Source organism: Ambystoma mexicanum, chromosome 1p (genome assembly GCF_040938575.1).
Source record: "Ambystoma mexicanum isolate Mex_15411 chromosome 1p, UKY_AmexF1_1, whole genome shotgun sequence".
Classification (NCBI taxonomy): Eukaryota; Metazoa; Chordata; class Amphibia; order Caudata; family Ambystomatidae; genus Ambystoma; species Ambystoma mexicanum.
Window position 1 is genome coordinate 1,293,475,099 of NC_090921.1, and position 24,171 is coordinate 1,293,499,269.

Genomic DNA, 24,171 nt, shown 5'->3' on the forward strand with positions numbered 1-24,171 from the left:
AAACCACCGAACATTCAAATGCTGAATCAGTTAACATACTAGCGGACCGGGGTTTACAGTCTATATAAAGATCTACACACCTAGCTGGCCATATTAAGAATCGGTTTCGAATCATTCAGTTGTTGCTTATGTGCATTTGCTGATTTTATCCTTTTATTTATGCCGAGATGCCTTTTCTATTATCTTGGACTAGCGATGCCACTGGCCACCACACAATTGTAATTGTTTGTATGTCGGCGCTCTTAAGCCTCAGGGTCAGTGACGCACGGTATAAATACATTTCAATACAATTCAACCAGTGGACAGTAAAATCTTCGCCCATTCACATTCAATAGCTCAAATATTTGCACTGAATGTATGCTAGAGAAAAAACTATGATTCAGACTTCAAGCTACATTATCTCTCCAGGCATCAAGGTTATAGAAAAAGTAAAACAATTATTTTAAGTATTATTTGCTGAAATAGGTAGTGGTTTAAACCGGTGGAGAATCATTTGAGCCCTGCTATAGTTGCAACATACCATCGCCTAAAGAGATACCATGCATTTTATGCAGCCGTGGAAAGCTGTAGCACTAGATTGTTAAATTCTATTCCTTAAGAACTATGCAAAGTGCAACTCCTCTGCATTCCCTTGTATTTAAATGCATAGGCAGAGTCAGGTGTAACGTAGGAGGGAAGGGGGTCTCCATTAAATAGCTGTTACTGGAGAGTAGTACCTCTCCAGTCCAGAAATATAAAGAGACTGCAAACATTATATGCAGGCCCCTTTAAAACCAGGCTTGCATTTAGATTGAAAGGAATACATACATGTTCAAGGAAACACACACACCTGTACTTTCTTGGCAAAAGAAATAAATGGAAGCAGAGAAGGGGGGAAACAAGTTTGCACCCTGCAGTGAGGTTACCCATAGGCCCCCTGCTATTTATTATCTTTTCCTTTAAATCCCAGAGGATTTTGGTTAAGGTATTCCTCTTCCCTAATGATACCAGCCAATGGTGGTTGCTGCGGTTACAAACTGCACAAGTGTGGTACCGACTGTTGACAAAGGACTTGGCCAGCCCAGGGTTACTGGTGCAAGGCTGTTAGCTTAGTGCCAATGGTGTTTAATACTTTATACTAGGTCGGAGACAGAGCCACACTTTAGCAGCAGAAAGTGTCATGTGGGTGGTGGCCCATGGCCTTCACCCTAGGAGAACGTTTCTGGAAGAACGTCACACATGCCATATTGTTCCCTGGAAATGGTTAGTCATGCCACTCCCTAGGGACACAAGCAAAGGACCAATCACTAGAGACAATCCGTCGCCCGGGTCATTCAACAGAAACCGCTCTTCTCTCAGTTTCCATCTGAATTCTTCACGCTCGACATCTTAAACTGTCTTCTATACTAATTCTGTTAAATCTCGGTGCCACTCAAGGATGGAGATCATTCTATGTTTCTTTCCACTCACTCTTGACTTGGTATCTAGCTCTTCAGTGGTTTTCTCCTCGTGTCTGTCATTCTTTTGTGGCGTCACGAAAAATATTTTTCATTTGCTCTTCCTTTCTGGGTTTCTCAAGGTTCCCCTTCTTTTCACTCTTCATATCAATGTTTGGCTTCTCTGATTTTGTACACCTTTTTTACACCGATGACACTAAAGTTTTCCATACTTCGAAGATTCTATTCATAAACTTCTATCTACTTGCCTTCTGGCTGTGAAAAGCTGGACGTTCTTGCACTGGTTATCCCTGAACCCAAAAAAGACAGAAGATGCAGCCAAAAACAAAATAGAATTTCTAATCCCTCACCATCTTCTATCTACCATTACTCAATCTTGTCAGTTCCATTTCTACATTGTAAAGAAAATGTGTCACCTATGTTTATCTTCCACTAAATTATTATTACAAACAGGTGTCCTGTCTCGTCTTATTACTGTTCCTGATACATTGGTTTTCCAGTTTACGCTCTTCTTTGCTACGTTCCGTTCTACAATCAGATTATGGTTTACATTACAATAACTTCAAATATCTTTCCCTTCCTGATTGAACTTCGCTGACTTCCAATCAGATCTGGCGTTGAGTTCAATTTTCTCTGCTTAGTATTTAAATAGGTGTTCATGCTCCTAGGGTTCTTAATCTCAATTTCTTTTTTCAGTTCCCGGCCTTTTTGCAACTCTTCCCGCTTTGGTTTTTTCCAATTACTTACCCTATTCTATGGCTCTCTCTTCCTCTGGATATCTGTTCTAATCTTGTTCTATTTAAGAAATGTTCCAAACCTTATCTTTTGCAATCAGCCTGGGCTCACCACATTTTCACCTGACTTTTGGTTGTGATGTGATCTTTCTTTCCTATGCCATTAATTGTCATGTTCATTATTTTTGTATTGTGCAATGCCATGTGCAGCCTCTTGGCGCTATATAAATAAATACCATCACGGCCGATTCCCTAAATTACTTTCAATTTCGTGTATTTTCGTTCAGAATTATGAATTCAAGTTTTAAAGTCACATACAATTCATAATTTAACTGCAGTTTTGAACCTGCGGTGTATTTTCTTTTTAAAAATCAGGGCCTCAAAGGCTAGGCCAGCCATGAAAAAAAATACTGTTTATACAGTGCCCAAATATGCGCCATGTATTGTAACAGTGAAATACAACAGCAACTCATCAACCCAATGCACACCGCCATGGAGCACACACATGAAGGCTAAGACTAATACACTGCCTTATACTCTCATTAGATTCACACACTGGGGGTGGAGACGAGATCCACAAACTCCCCCCTGGCATTGCTGGTGCCCAGCAGAGCCCCTTTAAAGTCAGAGATAATAGGATAGCCATGCACCCGAAATAGTGACGTTATCCACGCTTGCCTTTGCTGAAAGCCAGACGGTAGTAAACAGGACGGAGTAGAAGGGGGCCGACAGTGACTCGGTCTTTGAAGCACAAACACGTGAAGAGCTTGGGTCGTGCTCAACGCCGACAGCCTGCTTGCACGATTTATAGTCGGGCGAATCACTGTTGTACCCCATCTGATCGGCATGCGGCCAAGCCGCTCGTGGGAGATCAGGCACCAGCAATCGGTTAAGCTCCTGGCTGGCTACTCTCCCTCAAGTCTGGGTAAAACAAGTGAAACAGCCATCGGTGGACTATTGCCCCAGGAGGATAGCTCAGGGGCAACGTGCGTGCCTTGGAAACAGAAAGTTCGATCGCCGGGTCCGCGCTTAGACACCTCTGGGTATTAAGCGCGATATAAATAACAAATTACAATTACAATGACTAGTCAACCGGGTGTCCATGCTTCCACCTGGGGCAAGTGCAGTGAAACGCCCAGAGGCCAACATGTAGTAACAAAGATCAAAAAACTCCATTTTACATGTTAGCGTTCCACCACATCCAACAAGGTTGCAATCCCAGATCATCTACAGCTGAACGACACACAAGAAAGATAAACTACAATCCAAATGAGTGCACCACACCCAGCATTATTTGGTTGGACTACAGCCCAGCTATCACGGTACAACCATTTCAACAGCATTGCACCGAATACTGTACTGCAGCACCAGTATCAAGGTTACATTTGACAACAGCTTTGCTGTTACTGTCCCACAACAAACAAGGATAACTAAATGCTGCTCTTGTGTTATCACAGCACACCCAACGAGAGTCTATCAAGTTGAGTACACTTATTACTCTGCGAGGCACAATGAAGTGAAAGCGATCTGTCTAATATTATACTACAGCCACTAAGCAATAAGTGTGCTGCACCACACCCAATACATGTCTATCAGCTCAGGTCACCACAGTCCAACAACCAATGAGAGACAACCACTTGGAACACGCCGCCTAAAAGCACTGAATGAAGCTATGGCAACCACAGCTCAAACAGGCCTTTATCAGACCAATTCCAAAGTTCAAAGAACCGCCATTGGGTTATCACTGCACCACACCCAACACGTTTCAAACGAGGTATGTCCAAAAGAGAATAAATGTTACGCGTTTTAACTAATGGCCTCAAAGAGAGTGGAAAAAAAAAAGGAAAAACATGCAACAAGAGAAAGCCAGTTAGGCGTCATGGGAGAGAAGTCTGAAAAGGGATAAGGCGTGGCTTAGTCAATAGTACTGGGCGAAGTAGTTTGAGCCCCGCCCCCAACAAGCTATGTGGTGTACTCAGCTAAAAAGAACAGAATGTGGAGTTTGTCACAAGCATTTGTTATTTACTTTTAATAGAAACAGAAATACATTGCTGGGGCCTCTTTTTTCTAACGCCTTTGCAGGATGGATCTCAATTATATGACATCTCTTAGTCCTATAACAACACACATCTCATTTGTGCTCTCAAGCCACCACCCCAAATCATCCTACATCCACATTACTATCATAGTATCCTTGATTTCACTTAATCTGTGAGAGAACCATGGTTCGAAATTGATGCAGCTATGGAGGGGCTTAAGAGACTCTGGACTGCAAAATATAAAATGGCTAAAAAATTCAATTTGTGAGTTATGTTAACAGATGTTTTTTTGGACATGCACACACAGTGTAGCAAATGGAGGATTTGCTTTTCTTATATCCACTTTTCTAGAGATTTGCTTAAATTTTAAAGTAAAGGTTCGCACTTTCTATAGGGAAAGGGATAGGAACAAAGCAAAAACAAAGAGGTGATGGCTGAAAGGTTTAGAATGAATCTTAACCACTGGCATTGCTCTGGGCAACCCTCCGGACCATCGTTCTTCAGCTGCCAAGCCATTACAGAAGGGGAAAGACCATATGCCAATCGGGCTTGGTCTCACCACAAAAGGGGCAGTCCAGCCCGAACTCCTTGGTCGCACCCCTTCTGCACGCGACCACAAGCATCCCCAGACATGTTTCGGCCTTGTTGGGCCTCATCAGTGAGGAGTAGCTTGGGTCTCTAGGCCCAGCAGGCACGGCACCCACGTCTGAGAATACCCGTCCCACTCGGGTAACTTTAGCAAAACACAAGAGGTGATGGCTGGAAGGTTTACAATGAATCGAGATAGGGACACCTGGCACCAGTGAGTTAAAGCGATTCTTTCTATGCTGTGCTATAAGAGGAAACGTCACTAATACATACTTGAGTAGATGCATTTTCCTACAAAAACAGGAGGGATTACTGCAGGTGGAATTATCAACCTGCTTTAATTCCTCCAAACATCCGATAACGACCTGTGGGACTCAATGAATCAGGAGTAACCCCATGTTTCCACCACTGACAATAAGGCCAATGGACAGCTGATTTTACATCAGTGTTCAATGCCTTCTGCATATTTTGTTTTGAAAGCTATGTGTTCAATAAAGCAGACTTACAAAGCACCAAACCACATGGTAAACCAACCTGAACATAAATACTTATAACCGGGTTCGAAATTGAGGATAAAGGGGAGCCATTTAGCTCCTACTTGTAGCCTAGAAGTGCCAGATTAGCCTGACAACAAGTGCAACCAAAAGCTACTCTCCAGGCCAACTGATGCCGAACCAACACACCTATGTGAATTTAACTGTGCATTTGGGACAACCTATAATTTATGACATTTAAAGCATAAGGGGTCATAATTAAAGGGATGGACTAGTAAAATTTTTTATTTAAAAAATAGATAGGCCACATAAAAAATAATATACTAGCATCCTCCGTTTTAAAACTTCCTATGTAAAATTTTGAGCTATTCAAGCTCAAAATTCGAAAAAGCAAGCACAGGAGCGCAGCCATTTTGTGAAATGGAGGCCCTCCTGTGCTGGCTTTTGCTTTTGCGGCACTAATGAAGGAAAAGCCAGCCAGCTGTAGTAAACAAAGTCTACCGCTGGGTGGCTTTCCCTTCATTAGTGCCGGGACTCGGAGGACGCGGACCGGAGACCAGAGCAGGAAAGCTGCAGCTGAATCTCGGTAAGTGCTATTTATTTTTTTTACAGCCCGGAGAAGCCCGGAAAACTTACAAATAAAACTGCAGCTTTTGAAGCGACCGCAAACATAAATACAACGTTATTGTGTTGGAAAATGCTGCGGTTTTGTAAAAAAAATAAACAGCACTTACCGAGATTCAGCTGCAGCTTTCCTGCTCTGGTCTCCGGTCCGCGTCCTCCGAGTCCCGGCACTAATGAAGGGAAAGCCACCTAGCGGTAGACTTTGTTTACTACAGCTGGCTGGCTTTTCCTTCATTAGTGCCGCAAAAGCAAAAGCCAGCACAGGAGGGCCTCCATTTCACAAAATGGCTGCGCCCCTGTGAGCTTGAATAGCTCAAAATTTTACATAGGAAGTTTTAAAACGGTGGATGTTAGTATTTTTTTTTATATGGCCTATCTATTTTTTAAATAAAAATTTTTACTAGACCAGCCCTTTAAAAGTGTACACCTTATGTGCGAGTAATTTGCGGAAAACTGGGTACTAGCTCCTTGTTCCCCCCCCCCCCCCGCGGGTAGCTCCTTGTCACTGGCTAATGCTTGATACCCAGGACCTGCTTTTAGCTCCTGCTTAGCCAAACTTAATTTCAATCGCTTTTAACGATGCCCTCTTAAATAACAAAACAGGAACAACAGAGAATGTGCGTCTGCTAAAGGATTATGAGGAAATCCAGCAAAGTAACTAGGAATTCAGGGGTAGGAGTGAGGGACATGGGGAGGACTGGCCTGGCTTTTAGTGCGAAATACAAGCTAAGCAGGGGAAACGTCTGTGCAAAACTGGGGAGGGACCTGTGTCAGGGGCAAGAAAAGGGGCTAACTGGCTGGGGAAGTGGTTGGGGACTGGGGTTTAGGTAAAATGCTGGTACTTTGGGGTAAGGTGCGTGGGCTAGAGCATAGAAAAGGGGATGCAGCATTTTGGGGAGGGCGTGGGGAAGCGCAAGTGTTTTTGGGATGGGAGGAGAGCCGAGATAGGGTAAAGAAGAGGTTGGTGCTTGGGAGAGGGGACACAGCGCCAGTGTTTTTAGAAAAGGTCGAGGGTGGGGCATAGGAGATGGCGAAGGGAGCGAGCCTCGGAAGCACTGCCTACCAACTGTTTGTGCTCGCTTACCTTTAAATTAATCGGCAGCCGCTGCACAGTTGTGCCAAGGAGTACTCCTGTTCAAGCCAATCAATGAATGGCTGGGGCAGGCCAGGAAGCCAGGCGGCCGGGACCAAAAGTCGGGCGGTCGTGCTCCTTTAAGTGCTATCGGCACTTACAAAATCGCGATTTTTAACACCGTTTTCCCCAGAGTGGGCGGCAGCCAAAGGGGCTCGTGGCCTGCCCCTTCTTTGTGCAGGCAGTGACCAGAGAAGGAGGCATTGACCCGGGTAGCCCAAGTCGGACTCGTCCAGCTTCAAGTCTCCACACTAATGCAATAAGAGAAAACACTCCATCAACGCCTTAGCCTATGGCAGGAGTTGCAATACAAATGCCAAGATAACTTTTACATAGTAAAATCGGGGATCTACACCCATCTACCATTACTAACAGTTTGCGAAGCAGACCAATTTGGTGAAAAAAAAACCATAAGCCTAAGTGTAATTTAGTGATTGATAGTATGGTGTATTCAGATACATAAAACAGCATATGCCTCAACATTAAGACTACAAAGGTAATGCAGCTAAGGGGGTTGAGGACCTGCTGCACAGGGTGTATGTGCTTCTGAGGTCAATAAAACAAATGTCAAGAAATCATAGCACATACTAGCGACCGCCAGAGAGAATAAAGACCCGGGCCTATTTATATGCACATCTTCTGCCACTATACTGCAGCAAAGGGTTTACTTATTACACACATTTCCATCTACTGTATCCCATTCTCTTTTTCTTTTTTTGTGGGGAAACAAACAACAAATCCCATTACAGTGAATTTATCAGGGGCACATCTTTAGTCAAAAACTCCAGGGGTGCAATTATGAAAAGGATAGCCTCTAGCAATAAACTTGTACTATAAAAGAAGCCTACATTAAGTGTTAAAGGACAGTAATGTTGACAAATCAACGGGTACTTTTTTCATCTAAGTTCATTCCCTTTTTTTGTATCAATTCCTGAAAAACATGCAGAACCAGAGCTACAGTATTGTCCAAGGGAAGATTTTCTGTCAGTTTAAATTTTTTATTATTATTTTTGGATAATGGAGGACATTGGAGGCCAGGACTGGTGGAGTATCTAACCCTTGACAAGGAGACAGCTTCCTATATAATCATACCTCCTAACTCGCCAGGAGTGCATCAAGTAGCATTGCTAAATGAGTCGGGGCTCATCAAGGGGGCGTGGCCTAATGGTGGGGGAGGGGGGGGTCGCCTGCTGGCCCGTTAGACCACAGTTACTGGCCCCCCTGCCAGGCAGCCTTTTGTAGAGATCAGCACACTCTCCCCTATGGGGAGAGGGTGCTGAACTCTGCAGTTATTTTCTATAGGCTTACCTGGCAGGGGACAGCGCCTCGACTATTCAGCCTTAAAGGTGGCGCTGCCCCTCGTCAGCTGGGGAGGGGCAGCGACACCATTAAGGCTGAAAGGTAAGGCCTATGGAAGCTCAGGCCTTTTTCCTAAAGACCGAAACTCCTGAGAATGTGCAGGAGCTTCAGGATTTAGAAAACAAGTCCTCTGCAGCGGCCTCCAGTTCCTCTCCAGAATGGTGGCGGCAGCCCACTAGCATCTCTTGCTTGAAGGGATGCCTCGCAGGTGCGGCGCCACCATTATTGATGAAAGGCGTTTTTTTCTGAAGCTTTTGCACACGAGCGAGAGCTCCAGGCTTTAGAAAGAAATCGGTCTCATGTAGTGGCTGGGGCTGCCAGGGGAGATTAGTGAGCCCCGTTGGGGACCCGCCTCAAAACAAGATTTCAGAGCCTGCCGGGGCACTTACAGCCCTGCTCACCAGAGTTTTGCGGATTTCAATCACTCTGGACTCCGTTCACACTCACAGCAAGCCCCATAATCATCCAGACTTAAATGGGCGCATGCCCACCAAAGCCAAAGTATTTCCCCTTTCTTGGAGTCTCAATAGATTGAGAGATACAGATCTGATATACAGAGAAAGGGCTGCATTGCAATTGTTTATTTGTAAAGCGCTTATACACAAGTGAAGTGCTTCAAAGCGGGAAGGGAACACAGTAATTCTTAGGCCTTGAAGTTTCCGAATGATCTAGCAAAAACGACTAGCAAACAAAGCCTGACAGCATTAAGACAAGCGCAAATGATGACAATAAAAAGGAGGTGAGAAGGGGCATACAATCCTTAAACTGTTTACGCAAACAATGTTTAAGCTAGTGCATGACAGAGTGGGGTGATATGGGGATGAAGGAGAAGAAGATACAGGTGATAAGTAGGGTCCGTGGGCGGGGGGTGTAGGGAGAGGAGAAGGCATACAGAAACAAAAAACTGCCATACTAGGCCTGGCAAACTAGGCAGCATACATTGTAAGGTAATGTAAGTGGGAGGGGGGGAGGGAACAAGTGCGCCCAGCCCAGCAGGCCCCTGGGTTAAGTGCAGAGAGGGTACCCTTCTCAAGGAATGAATTCCAGATGTGCCGTAGTGGAGAGCAGAGTGCAGCGGCCTGGGGGCAAGTCCAAGGACTGGCGGTGGAGCCTGAGACCTGTGTGGCTCTGGAGGTGCATCAGGCGACCAGTCAGCAAACGGAACGATGTTACGGAGAGGTAGACGGGAAGTAGGCAGAATACAGGAGGTTAACAGGGAAGACAGAGAGAGAGAAAGAGGAATGTCTTGAGGACTTTCCGGAACTTAAGGAGATCACGCTCAAGATAGAGAGAGGCAGGGAGGTTGCTCCAGAGGATAATGATCAACTTCCAAATCTCCGTTTTATAAATCGGCTCACCCGTAGAGTTGCAACAAGGGTTGAAGTATTGCTAAGTGGCTTCACGGCATGCCTGAAAAATTCCTTTAGCCTTGTTCTGTCAACAGGCATTTTTGTAGCTGCTTTTCAAACACCACTCACCTACTCTATTGTTGGTTTTGGAGGAGAAAGATCTAATTTCCACAGACCCTGTCCTAGCCTTGTTTTTTTTTTTTGCATGGTTGTACCCTTACCGTATGCCTTTACCACTTTCCACAAAACAAAGGGTTCCAGAATGACAAGAAAACAAAATGTGGATGAGAAGGACTGCTCAGGTGTGGCATTGGACAACTTGATTTGTCTGGACCATTTGCACGACAAGGAGCACAGCACAAAGTGGCAATGTCTGGAGCAGTATGATTTATGCATTTGGCTTTATAAAAAGGCACAATAAGCAAAAATCGCTCCAGAGCACACTAGAGAACGAATGCAGATATACAATTATCCTTCATGTCGGGTGTGAGTGGTACATTTTCTGCTATGTGCTCACATGTATTCTGGGACTCGTAGTTTTGCTTTTCACTTACAAGTGCAGAACTGCAAGTTACTGAATGCAAGTGAAGGAGCATGGGTGTACTATAGACATACCACACTGGCACAGTTTTGGACGACAGCATTCTTCGATGAGAGTTGATTATATGACCATCAAATAAAGTTGGTTGCCTTTGTTAATCATTTAACAGGCAAGCGACACCAGCATTAGCGCGTTTCCTGATTAACTGGAATTCTGCAAATTAAATAGTCACAGAAGATGAACGCGGCCCATTTATTTACCCTTCATCGCTTTCTACTTTGCAGCCCTTATCCGACACAGATGTACATCACAGCTCCCATGAACTAAACTGTAATTAACAGCCATCATAGCCAGCAGGAAAAACAATAATAAATCAACTCGGTAGACTTTCATAACAGGTGTGAAGCTTCTGTGGTCCCGTTTTTTTGTTTGCATGATGATACATGCAGTTTTAATTCCATTCATAAACAGGACTTCAGCCTCATTACAAATTAATAAAAGCGGTACTGTGAGGCAATATATTAGGCAGCTGACAGTTCAACTAGAAAATGTACTTCTAAAAACCTTTTTTAACTCAAATTCATGCAGTCACCCTCCCCTCCTCATGAACAATCCGGCCCAACGTATGAGACGTGCTGTACATTCGCCTCCGAGCTAAACCATATGTGCACCCCTGCTCCAATTCTGGGATTGGGCTGCGCTCCGGGGTGCTTTGATGGCGTTGCGTACGCACCTTGACGTCTTGAGCACTTGGAATCTTTGACGCATGTTTCAGGACCCCTTCCCACCACGACTGGGGTGGCATCCGGCAGAGGGATGGGGTCGTGGCCACCGTCCCGGCTTAGCAAGAAACACTCCATCGGCACCAACGCTCTGAAACCTATAGCAAAAAAACAAGAGAGTGAGCCACGCTCGGCCTGCCTTCTCCAGAGAGAGACTGGCGCACATAGACAAACAGGGCAAGACTCCCCGACCACTCGGATATGTGGAAGTGTAGTCTAACTGGTCAATTTAAATTGGCATACCCTACAACTTCCAGAATGCATTGGTTTAAGAAACGAAAACCCGGAACTGAAAATCCGCCTTCTCTAGCCGTGTGCAGCATGGCCACAGACGATCTTCACAAGTCTTACACAGTGCCAACCTGGCAGGAAAGCGACACTCATATGTTTGTGAATAAAATTGGCCCCAAAAATTGTCGCCTTCCGCAAAAAACACATTACATACAAATTGTAAAGCGCAAAATGAAGCACTATTCAATTGCTAGAAATGATGCCCTGTAGTTGGCATGAGTGCGGGCTTCTTACCTTCTGGTTCAGTTCTCTCTGACAGCCGCCTGCATCTGATCTGACTGTCTGAGTCCGTCTGAAGCCGCTTGATCGCCTTCCTCCAGCGACAGTCAACATAAAAAAAAGACTACACTGTTCTGTCTCCCTGGGCAATTCAATTGGTACAGAAGAAAAGCTGCACAGAGATGCGAGCGGCAGTCTTTCCTCTGTGCAGTTTGTAAAACGGTAGCTCTTTTTTACTTCAAATGTTATATTTTAAAGTAAAGAAATGCTAACATACAATGAACCAATCAATTGGTTCATATTTAAAGAAACATGTTTAGATTAGTTACTGGTTATCATAATTACTCCTAGTGCTAATCTTCTTCGTCGCAGTACTTACTTTTGAAGACCAGCCCCAATTGACAGGAATCTTGTTGTGGCCCCATAATAATTGCTCGGACACCAGCCAGAGTGAATGTGGCCTTTATTATCAACTTGCAGTCAGGACAGCACAGTTGTTTCACTGTGGGTCATGGCAGGTAGCAGCGCACATAAGCATACGTGCCAACCCTCCCAATTTAGGCGGGAGAGTCCCGATTTTTTTGTGAATAATACTGCTATTTTTCACGTTCTCCCACCTAAAATAATTATTTCCCAAATGCATTCTTATGGGGAAATTGTTGGCTCCCGATTTCTCTGTAGAAATCTCCCTCCCAGGAATAAGGTGTGCATGAGGGTCTATAATAGGGGTGGATGGCAAGTGTGGATGGAGGGGCTTGCCATCTTTGCAGAAGCCCTGGGGCTTCAGTCCCACCCGCTCCTAGCCGGCACCGTGAATGCCACTCGACTCGAGCGCGCTGCCGTCTGCCTCTTCCACTCGGCTCTCGCGAGAGTTCCCTGCTCTTGCGAGAGTACGTCTCTACATACCTCGTTTTGTTGGGAGACAAAACTGGATAGTGTTACTCCGTTACATAGTCTGCTGGTTTCTTTCTCGCCCTCTGGGAAAAACCTCCTCTGCTCTCTTCCTCCGCTTGTGGGTCCTCTACTTCAGGCATCCAATCCGTTCTCTTCTCCCGGGGTGCTGGGTAATACTCCACTTGCTCACCCGTACTTCCTGTTTTTTCTTTCCTCAGGCTTGGTGGACTTCTGTCAATCCTTCTTTCTTCTACTTTCTCGTGATTGTCGTGCACATGGTCCCGAGTTGTGGGATCTGTGGCTTCCCTGAGACTTCTTTCGAACAGTGCCACTCTCTCCAAGTTCCATCTCCTCCCATCCTGAGCCTGCACATGATTGGTACCCCTTTGGCACACCTTGATGGATCTGCTGAATTTATACCCAGTGACGGGATCTGTTTGTGACAATTTCATCTTCACCCAATCTTCTTCGCATATCTCACTGGTCCGGTACACTCTCCTTTTGTTGTTCCACTCTTTCATGAGCTTCTTGCTCTTCTTCCTTCGCCATACCAGTTCTTCCATGTCAACCTCATCATCCTCCCTTACTTGTGCCAGCCATGGAGGAACTAAGGTGGATGCCGCTGTGCGTCCTTGTATCAGTCGAAACAGTGACATTTGGTAGTCCCTTTGGGGGGGGGGGTCAAAGGGTGGGCTGCTACCATACCTCTCAATTCACATGCTTTTGGCGGGTGTCACCCGCCGGGAAAGCTTCTCCCTAACCCGCCAAGCTCCCTAGCCTTCCATGTAAATGAATGGGCTTTCACTTGCCAAAAGTAAAATCGTGTGTTTTCACCTGCTGTGGGGTGACAAAACAGAGAGCTATGGCTGCTACTGCTTTCTTGACAGTGCAATAGGAGTCCACCCCTGACCGTGTGGCTAGTTGCATCGCCCCCTTGATGAATCTGTTTGCCCGCTCCACCAAGCCATTGGCCTGGGGATGGTACAACGCTGCTTTAATGCGATGGATGTTGTTGTCCTTTAGAAACTTGTCCATCTCGCGAGAAACCAATTGGACACCGTTGTCAGTGAATAATTCCTTCGGCAGTCGTTCCCATTGGAAGATAATTTTCAACACCCCAATGACTGTGGCGGACGGGATGTCTGGGACAAACTTGACTTCCACCCACTTTGATAGGTAGTCGACCAACACTATCCCGTGCTTGTGCTCAGGTTTCATGGGCTCCAGCTGAACTATGAAGTCCAATCCAAGCGTCTGCCACACACTGTCCCGGATTTCGGTGAGGTATAGTGGTGCCTGTCACACTTTCAACATCTTGTCACTATTGAGGCAATCATGTCATCTTTCTGTCATGATTCTTATATCTTGGTCCATGTCTGGCCACCAGTACGACTCTCTCACCCTTCTCCTTGTCATATTGCCCCCCAGTTGCCCTGTATGGGCTCTGCACATGATGGTTCCACTCAATGCCAGGGGTGGGATAACTTGGTATCCTCTCATCAGCATCCCTTGCTCCTCAAAATTGTTGTCTGCCACTTTCCAGTACGGCCTCAGGCCCTCGGGGACTGTTCTTTCCTCAGGCAAGCCCTTCCTAACCCGCTGGATGATTTTTGTTGTGGTTGTGTCATTGGTGGCTTCCTCTCTCCAGTGTTTCTCACTCATCTCTACGTATTCTTTGCTTTGTAGATCTCCCAGCGAAGCCACGACACACTCGTCCTTCAGGAAGTTGTCCTCAGTGTTACTGCGCTCTGGCAATCTGGACATGCAGTCTGCCTGCATGTTTCTCCATCCAGGGATATGTACTACCTCATAGGTGTATTCCTGCAGTTTGGCTGCAATACGAGAAAGGCGGGGGGTGGCCGCCCTTATCCCTTCAGGACTAAGCTTGTGCACCAACAGCTGGTGGTCCATCACCACCCCACAGGCACGTTCAGAAGTATTCTGCAGCCCATTGTCATGCACCGCTCTTGGACATGCTGGCCTAGTACACCTAAAATGGCCGCCCAGTGTTCCATTGTACAGGTCTAGTTTTTTCCAAGATGGCCGTTGCTCCCATAATACTGTGTTTTGTCTGTTGCTTCCTTGCGTTGTATCAGTCTATGGTGAAGCGCTGCCGGTGCCTGTCCCATCAGCATTCCAGCAAATTTCTTCATTACTCTTCTCTTGTTGTTTCCTTGTACTCTTCTTCGTTCCTTGGTGCCTTCCGACATGCTCGGGTGTTAGAATTCTCCAGGTATTTATTTTGCGTGATCTTTCTATGACTACTACTCTATCTAGTATATTTCTCTAGACTTTCTTTTTCCGTATCACATCATGTATCTATATTTCATGTGTTCATTACTTTGGAATCTTACTGTTTACAACCTTTTGCTAGTACTTCCTTTCTTGCTACTCCTCTCTAGTTCTGCGTCAGTTTCTCCGAGTAAATTCTGATTCCATTTCGTATCTCTTGCTGTAGTTTTGCTTACTACTTTTCTTTCGTTCAGTTCCTTATGTGTTTTCGCTATTCCTCTCTATAGCGGACCCTCTTTTCTTCTACCTTTTATTCACAAGCTTTATTACTCACATTGGACAAGCCCCTGCCGTCTTCTTTACAGAGCTACTTCTACAGCTGTACCCAAGCCTCTTCCACAAGCTACCTCTGGGTACTCACGTGACTACAAGCTTGGAACTGCCATTTTCATCTGTTGGTTGACTTACATCTTTGGATTGGTTGCGTTTCCTGGAAAGAGACTACTTATCTAGGAAGACAGACTACTTCCTGTCCACCAGTTACTACTCTGCAAACTCTCAACTCGCACCAGCTACAGCCCATGGTTTTTTGTGCCGTAAAGGCTTTTTCTCTTATTTAGGGGCTTGCTCCTCTGGGGCCATCTGGACCTGGTATTATACCTGTCAAGGTGGCCTCCAAGTGAGCTTGTCCCTACCTGCACAAAAAGAAAGAAAGGAAGATAAAGGAATCGAGAAACCAAGTCGGAAGAAGGATTCCGATACCCAAGACAGCTCCATCGAAGACCCAGGTGAGTACGAGTGCCGGGAATTAGCCTCCGAGGGTGACAGTATACAACGCCAAGAAGGTGAGATGGCTTCGTTGAAGCAATATCAAGAATTTTGCAATGCCATTCAAGGACTACAGGTGCAAGTGCACACCCTACGTGCTGAGAATCTAACTCTTCGGACACAATCTGCAACCAGAGATGATGGCAGAGGATAACTACCACCTATACCTTTCCCTTTTGGCAAATAAGATCAGAATCCTAAACAGATGAAGGCGTTTCTGGAGGCCTGTTCGGTCTACTATTCCTTTAGACCCAAGACATTCGAGACTGGAAGAGTCAAGGTGGGATTTTTGATTGCTAATCTTGTTGGAAATGCTCTAGCCTGGGCGACTCCTCTTGTAACTAATCAAGATCCTTCGATTGCTGACTACGATTTGTTCGTTCAAGGTTTCAAGACTCGCTTCGAACACCCAGAGGTCCAATATTCAACCTTTGAAGCAATGCTGGACATCAAACAAGGGGCTCAAGATATTCAATCTTATGTACCTCACTTTCAGAGACTGTCCTCGAATGCTGGATGGCCAGACACAGCCCAACCGACTATTTTCCGCGGAGGATTACAGGAGGCCATCAACGATGAGCTTGCTCGTATTGCACGTCTTAATAATTTACAGGAGTTAGTCACATATGCCTTACATATCGAATACAGGTTGAATGGGAGACACAATGAAAGAAGGAAGGGAAAGAACCTACCTCCCATGTTCAACCTACCACCATCTACAAAGGAGAGAACAACACAGGGGCTGCAAGAGGTCCTTTGATAACTGAAGAAAGAAAAAGACACCAAGATCTAAATCTCTGTATGTACTGTGGTTCTTCTCGACACATAGTATGGAACTGGCCTGAACTACCTCCACGCCACCAGGGAAACACTATTCCCCGAAATTACGCAAGGGATTCAACGGGGAGAGCAGTTCAAATCCTTGCAACAGCACCAGACCAATCCACGGAAGTTCAAGTAACAAAGGTGACAACCGCTTAATGGTTTTCCAGATACTGTTTGAGGTCTCTCCAGGTACCTCTATCCCTGTTTTAGCCATGCTGGATTGTGGAGCGGCTGGCAACTTCGTTGATATCTCTTGGGTTGAAGAGAATCACATTGCACTACGGGAAAAGAAGAAGGCAATTCCAGTAGAAGGCGTTGACGGTCATCCTTTGTCTTCAGGACCTATCGTCATGGAAACTAGACCCACTCAGATATCCATGGGCAATCATTCTGAGACACTTACCTTCGATGTGATAAGAGCAGCACATTTCCCAGTAATCCTGGGAATAGCCTGATTGAGGTTGCACAATCCTAAAATAGATTGGAGTGCCAACCGGTTAAGTTTTGATTCCTCTTTCTGCTGTCAACACTGTATTGAGGATCCCATAGTGGAGGTCGAGACTGAAAGTATAATCACCACTGCGTGTACCACCATATCCTCTGTTCCAGTACACTATCAAGATTTCATGGACGTTTTTGAAGAGGTTGTACCCCGACTCCTCCCACCTCACCATCCTGAAGACTACGGCATCAAGCTGAAGGTTGAGATCCCTCTCCCATTCGGTCGCATGTGCCCTCTTTCACTGATAGAGAAGAAGGCATTAAAGGATTACCTAGAGCTTTATCTCAAGAATGGATTGATCAGGGAGTCTAAATCCTTAGGAGGAGCATCATTGTTCTTTGTATCCAAAAAGGATTCTCCTGAACTTCGTCTTTGTATCGATTACAGGGGTTTGAACAGTATCACCATCCGAGATAGGTATCCTCTGCCTCTTATCCAAGACATGCTTGAAGTGGTGCAAGATTCCCAAGTTTATACTAAGCTGGACTTACGGGGTGCCTACCATCTGATGAGAGTTAGAAGAGGCGATGAATGGAAAGCAGCCTTTAGAAATCCGCTGGGACTGTTTGAGTATAGAGTTATGCCATTTAGTCTGGTTAACGCTCCAGCGGTGTTCCAAAGTTTTATAGACAAGGAGTTTTCAGACATGCTATATATGTCAGTTGTAATCTACCTCGATTACATATTTGTCTTTTCTCCCAACTTGACCGAGCACCGAAAGCAGGTTACTGAGGTACTACGGCATCTCAGTATCAACCAACTGAACGCTAAACCAGAAAAATGTTTCTTTGAAGTTCCCGAAGTACCCTATCTGGGGTTCATACTATCAGCTAAAGGAATACGCATGGACCCAGAAAAGGTTAAGGCTGTAACACGCTGGCCCGAACCTGATTCTATAAAGGACATACAGGGGTTTTTGGGACTGGCCAATTTTTACCGCCGTTTTATACCTAATTTCTCAGAGATTGTACTTCCTCTCACTTCACTCCTTAAGAAAGGAGTGACCTATGTTTGGAATCCAGAAGCACAGGCCGCATTTCTCAGACTCAAGAGGCTATTTACCACCGCTCCAGTGTTCGTTTTACCCGACCAGTCCAAACCTTTCATACTTGAGACTGATGCCTCAGGGTGCGGTTCTGCTTCAGGAAGGGAAGGACGGTCAAGAGCACCCTATTGCCTACTTCTCATGCACTCTTTCCTTGAGCGAAAGGAACTATTCTGTCTTGTAAAGAGAACTGTTGGCTATTAGACAGGCCTGTGAGGAGTGGAGGCATTTGTTACAGGGAACTACCTACTCATTCTTAATCCGAACAGACCATTGTAACCTCAAGGTACTTCAACAAATGGAATGCTGTAATTCCCGACATGCCAGATGAGCATACTATTTCTCCAATTTTGACTTCCATGTCACATACATCCCGGGATCCCAGAATAAGGTAGCTGACGCCTTGTCCCGAAGCTGGTTGGTTGAAGGTGAACCCTTGCCCGATAAGGAAAAACTCCTTATATATTCCTGGCAGTGGTAAGGACCTTCCTCCAAGAGGTTCAAGCTGACTCTGATAAATGCAAGCCAGAGATTCTGGCCCGTTACAAGCTACAGAAGACCAGATATCTGTTGTTCCATGGAACAGCCTTCTACCTACCATCCATAGTTCTGCAAAGGAAGGCCTTACAACTATGTCATGATTCACTCGTGGCTGGTCATAAGGGACAGAAGGCAACAACCAAATTAATAACCAGAAGTTTTTAGTGGACAACTATGCGTCAAGATGTTAGGTCATATGTGGCCTCTTGCCCAGTTTGTGCCACTAGCAAAGTGTCAAGACAAAGACCCTTAGGATTGCTACAACAAGGAACTCTTCCTACTAGACCATGGGAACATGTGTCTATGGATTTTGTTGTAGAGCTACCCCCTTCTCACAAGAAGACATCCATCATGGTTACGGTGGATTTTTATTCCAAATTGGCACATTTCTCCATCCTGTCTGGCTTACCTTCAGCCTCTGAGACTGCAGCTGTGTTCCTGAAGGACATAATACGACTCCATGGCATTCCCCAAACAATTCTATCTGATGGGGGAACTCAGTTTACATCCAAGTTATGGTCCTCCTTCTCCGAAAAACTGGGCATACATAAGGCTCTTTCTTCGGGTTATCATCCTGAATCCAATGGCCAGACGGAAAGGTTGAATGCTAATCTGGAGTGATATTTACGCTGTTTTTGTAACAATGAACAAGACAACTGGTCTGTGTTAATTCCCATGGCAGAATTTGGCTATAATAACATCCATCATAGAGCTATCAACATGAGCCCATTCAAATGCACCTATGGATTCAATCCTCAACACTTCCCCAGGATGGGTTCACCTACTTCTAATACACCATCTGTGAACAGATTGCTATCCGACCATAATCAGGTTCACAAGGATGCCCTACGGTTACTTAAAGAAAGCCGTAAGATCTACAAGAAATATGCTGATAAGAAATGAAGACCTAACCCAGATTGGAAACCCGGAATGCGTGTTTGGTTGTCCACCAAATACCTGCCGCATTGGACACATCTGGGCAAGTTCTCTCCCCGTTACATTGGTCCATATCGGATCTTGTCTAAGATAAACCCAGTATAAACAAAAGAGGGACTCCAAAACGTACAGGCACTGAAATGGAGCAAACAGACATCTATAAACACAAGGGTGTGCCTGGACATACAAAGTCAAAAAATATCATTTGTGGAGCTAACAGTATTATTCTCCTGGTAGCCTAAACAATAGATTAAATCAAATTCAATATTTTAATTTACTGGTCTCTCACCAGTCAAAGTAACCTTTATGAGAAAAAAGGGGAAAAAGTACAATGGCATAAAAAAATTATAAACTTGCTTTAATTGTTAGTTTGTAACAAGACAATGTGTCAATTTAATAAGTACATACAACATGAAAAACATACAAAAGCAATGCAATTTACAAAGAGAAAAAAACAGGACTATTTAGTCCATACAATCAATGCGAGCAGAATTTATGCAAAGGTTCACAGAAGTAGGGGTACAACCCCACGAGGAAATAAACATGGGAACCCAATATATGGGAACTGACAAAAAATGATTTGGTGTTAGCAAAACAGTGAATACATTTTAAATCATAAGAGTTTTCCGAGATAGCTAATAAAACTTAAACTATCCCTAGCTGACCCTTACTTGTCTAAAGGCTCAGATTAAACAATTTTGTGAAAATGGCACAGTACATGCGCCAACCAGAGCCTGATTATGGCTACAACAAAAAAAAATATATCACACAGAACATTGTTTGCTAAGCCTAATTTTGGCTAACCATGTAAACAATGTCGCACAGTGCTGTGTGTTAAGCCAGATTTTGGCAGAATTTTTTTTTCGACATATACAATGTCACCCAAACAGTCATTTATCTGCTGTGTTTTCACAGGCTGAAAGGGGGTGTACTACGCCTACCGCTATAAAGCGTGTATGTCCATGATGCCAAACCGCAGGAGAATGTAGTTCCTGCGACCATTACATAGGACTAGTTGGTGTTTCAGTGGTATATTGATGGGTAGCACCCACCTTCCTCAGGTACTGGGATCTTCACATTCAGCCTTAATACAGACAGCCTTAATGTAGGGGGTCCTCCTGAAAAGGTAGTAACAGGGGACATTTTATGAACTCAAAAGTTTTAACTTTAAATGGGAAGAGAACTAGAGAATATACCAATATATGGTGAAGGCATCGGGCCTCAGTGCCCCAGAACCAAGTTGGCAGTACCCCCAGACAGAAAACTTGAAGGTTACCAGAAAGGCGCCCTTAAAGTGGGGCGAGGGCAGGAGCCCCCCCAGCACCCCAGCCCAGCAGAGAAGCCACGAGACCACGAGCAACACGGACAGGGCCTGCCTGACCCTGTCCCCACACGCCGCCTGACCCACGCATGCCGGGCGCAGCGCGGGCTGAAACCGAGGCTGAGCCTCGTGAAAATCAGCTGTAACCGCCGGCAGGCGGATCACGCCGGCGGCCAGCGCAAAGGCCACTCTAAGGCCTGTTGAGAGCCTGTTTGGAGCATCAGGAGCCAGGGGCCACGGACCCTGCCCTCACCATTCCGGCCGCAACAGCACACAACGGACTAGCCCCTGAGCCGAGGAGCATCTTCTGCTACACACGGTTCGGCCGTGCTTAGATCACCCTGCCTCATCGAACTCCCTCAAAGGCGAGGGTTGACATCTTTTCACAGCCAGGTATGCCCATCGTGCACACTCATTATTGCCAGCTGTACGGCGAGTTCTGAGGCGTAACGCTTCTTGAGTCTCGCCCGACCTCGTCAGATTCTTCCGCCTGGCCCAGCAATGGCGGGCGCATAGCGGCACCAGAGCGAGGCTCTGGCGCCCAGAGACCACTGTATTATTGCGTAGTGCCTTTTGGTCGCCCAGAGACCACTGTATTATTGCGTAGTGCCTTATGGTCGCCCAGAGACCACTGTATTATTGCGTAGTGCCTTATGGTCGCCCAGAGACCACTGTATTATTGCGTAGTGCCTTATGGTCGCCCAGAGACCACTGTATTATTGCGTAGTGCCTTATGGTCGCCCAGAGACCACTGTATTATTGCGTAGTGCCTTATGGTCGCCCAGAGACCACTGTATTATTGCGTAGTGCCTTATGGTCGCCCAGAGACCACTGTAGTATTGCGTAGTGCCTTATGGTCGCCCAGAGACCACTGTAGTATTGCGTAGTGCCTTATGGTCGCCCAGAGACCACTGTATTATTGCGTAGTGCCTTATGGTCGCCCAGAGACCACTGTATTATTGCGTAGTGCCTTATGGTCGCCCAGAGACCACTGTAGTATTGTGTAGTGCCTTATGGTCGCCCAGAGACCACTGTATTATTGCGTAGTGCCTTATGGTCGCCCAGAGACCACTGTAGTATTGTGTAGTGCCTTATGGTCGCCCATAGACCACTGTATTATTGCGTAGTGCCTTTATGGTCGCCCAGAGACCACTATATTCTGACATCCTCTAGGCAACTAGCGCCTTGCACTACTAGAACCATCGCTGCTCAGTCTCGCCTCCCTCCACGTGCACTACAGAGTATTCCAGCATGCTACCAGGGCTGCACCACCAGATTAGCACACTACTACTCATAGGCGCACTCCTCGCCAATGCAATATATGAACGACACTATCTACACTCGTGCTTACCTAGCTCCAGCATCATGATGCAGTCCAACACAAATTCGACACCTCACCCCAGCCCCAACACCGCGCATCCTCACACCTCTACACCTAATAGCTGCACCAGACTGTGCAGACTGAGGACACGCACACTACCTAGGTCCTTCTCATCGCAACACATCCCAGCATCACTCAGAAACTATAGATTAGGTTCTCGCACATCTGTCTCTCACAACTTTGTGGGTAGGATTCCCCACATCCCCACACCGTGTTCCAACCTCACACCCACCACTATACCATCCACCCCACCCAACTTCAAGCTGAAAAAACAAACGAAACAGCGGCCTCCCAACAGAAGTCAGGTAGCACCTACACTCAAATGCGCATTACTTAACACTCGATCGCTCACTGCCCATGCCTTAGAAATCAACGAGCTCATCTCCAGCTTCGACCTAGATCTGCTAGCCATCACAGAGACTTGGCTGCATGAAGCCTCAGGCCCCGCCATTACCCTAGCTGTACCAGTAGGCTACTCCATCCTTAGACAAGACAGACCTACAAAATCAGGGGGAGGGGTTGCCATAATCTATAAAGACATCCACCATATCAGGCCCACACCCCACACATGGGAAGGGAATGCAGACATACTATCGGCCAAACTATCCCTCTCTCACAACAACACCATTAACATTCACGTCATCTACCGGCCTCCAGGACTCCCAACCGATTTTCAAGGGCAAATTACGCATATTCTCAGCGAAAACCTAAAAAAATCCACCAAAACCTTACTCCTAGGTGATCTTAACCTAGGCTATAATGACCCAAAGGACAAAACAGCAACCTCCTTCCTCAAGGACCTCTCCAACCTAGACTTCACACAAAAAATCCTGACACCCACCCACTCCAAAGGCAGAACTCTTGACTGGCTGGCCGACCATAACTGTAACTCCTCTATCACATCCAACACATTCCTCCCTTGGACAGATCACAGCTGCATACAATTCTCTATCCCTACGTTACCTACCAGAAAAACACCAGTACATAAATCCGCCACCCTAGCCAGAAGCTCCAAAAAGTTAACTGCAGACAATCTACTCCCCCTTCTCAACACCCCATGCCTCGCCCCTCCTTTCCCTCAAGATCCTAACATCCTAGCAGACATACTCAAGGATACGCTCACCAATGCTATAAACTCCATCGCTCCTCTAGAAGAGAAAAAAGAAAAAAAATCCTTCCACTCAAACGCATGGTTCACAGAGGACCTCCAAGCTCTGCGTGACAAAAAGCGCCAAGCACTTAAAAACGGGCAGGCCAACCCATGCGACATCACCAAAGACTTATTCAAAGTCACTGCAAAAAAATACAAAACCGCCATCTTCAATGCCAAATCTGAATCATACAACCGTCGAATACTAGACTCAAAGTGCCACTCAAGAGAACTCTTCTCTATCTTTAAAGAGCTCACAGTGCCTCCCACTTCCTCTGACGAGATCATCAAGGATGAAGGCTGGTGCAACAGTATCCAAGCCGCCATGCTCAACAAAATAGACCTCTTACAAAACAAAATCCGCGACCACTACAATACCTTGCCAAAACAGAGTCGACACTTAGATTCCCAATCCCGTAGCAAAACCACTAACATTCCCAAATTTGCCTTTAAAGAAGTTTCAGAACTAGAAGTCCTGGACATACTGAAACATCTGAAACCATCGACTTGCAAAGCCGATACATGCCCCCCTAAATTAATCAAGGACTGCGCTGAACCACTTGCCCCAATCATTACCGCATTCATTAATGCCTCATTCAAGTCCTGCTCTGTCCCAGACAGTCTTAAAGAAGCCTGGGTGCGCCCACTTCTAAAAAAGCCCACTCTCGACCCCACGATGCCTAACAATTACAGACCTATAACAACTGTCCCCTTCCTTCTCAAGATTCTAGATAAAGTGGCACACAGCCAAATCCAACTATACCTCGAATCTAACTCCATCCTAGGCACCAGACAGTCAGGCTTCCGCAAAGGTCATGGAACAGAGACTGCTTTGCTGGACCTAAAAAACCAAATAACCAAGATATTGGACAAAGGTAAACCCGCCCTTTTACTTCTCCTCGACCTCTCTGCGGCATTCGACCTAGTGG

General features: G+C 45.8%; 1 protein-coding gene across 2 annotated transcripts in view; it reads right to left on the reverse strand.

Moving 5' to 3' along the window:
* Positions 1-24,171, reverse strand: part of PNKP (polynucleotide kinase 3'-phosphatase) — a 228,603-nt gene that overhangs the window by 166,496 nt on the left and 37,936 nt on the right. Inside the window, exons 1-2 of one of the 2 annotated variants that reach the window (XM_069605637.1) lie at positions 11,604-11,731; positions 11,030-11,176 (exon numbers count right to left, since the gene is read on the reverse strand). In XM_069605637.1, coding sequence (XP_069461738.1) covers positions 11,030-11,156 — 127 coding nt within the window. In that variant the 5' untranslated portion in view covers positions 11,157-11,176; positions 11,604-11,731. Of the gene's footprint in view, positions 1-11,029; positions 11,177-11,603; positions 11,732-24,171 lie in introns of those variants that run through there. The other variant, XM_069605627.1, reaches the window with a different exon arrangement.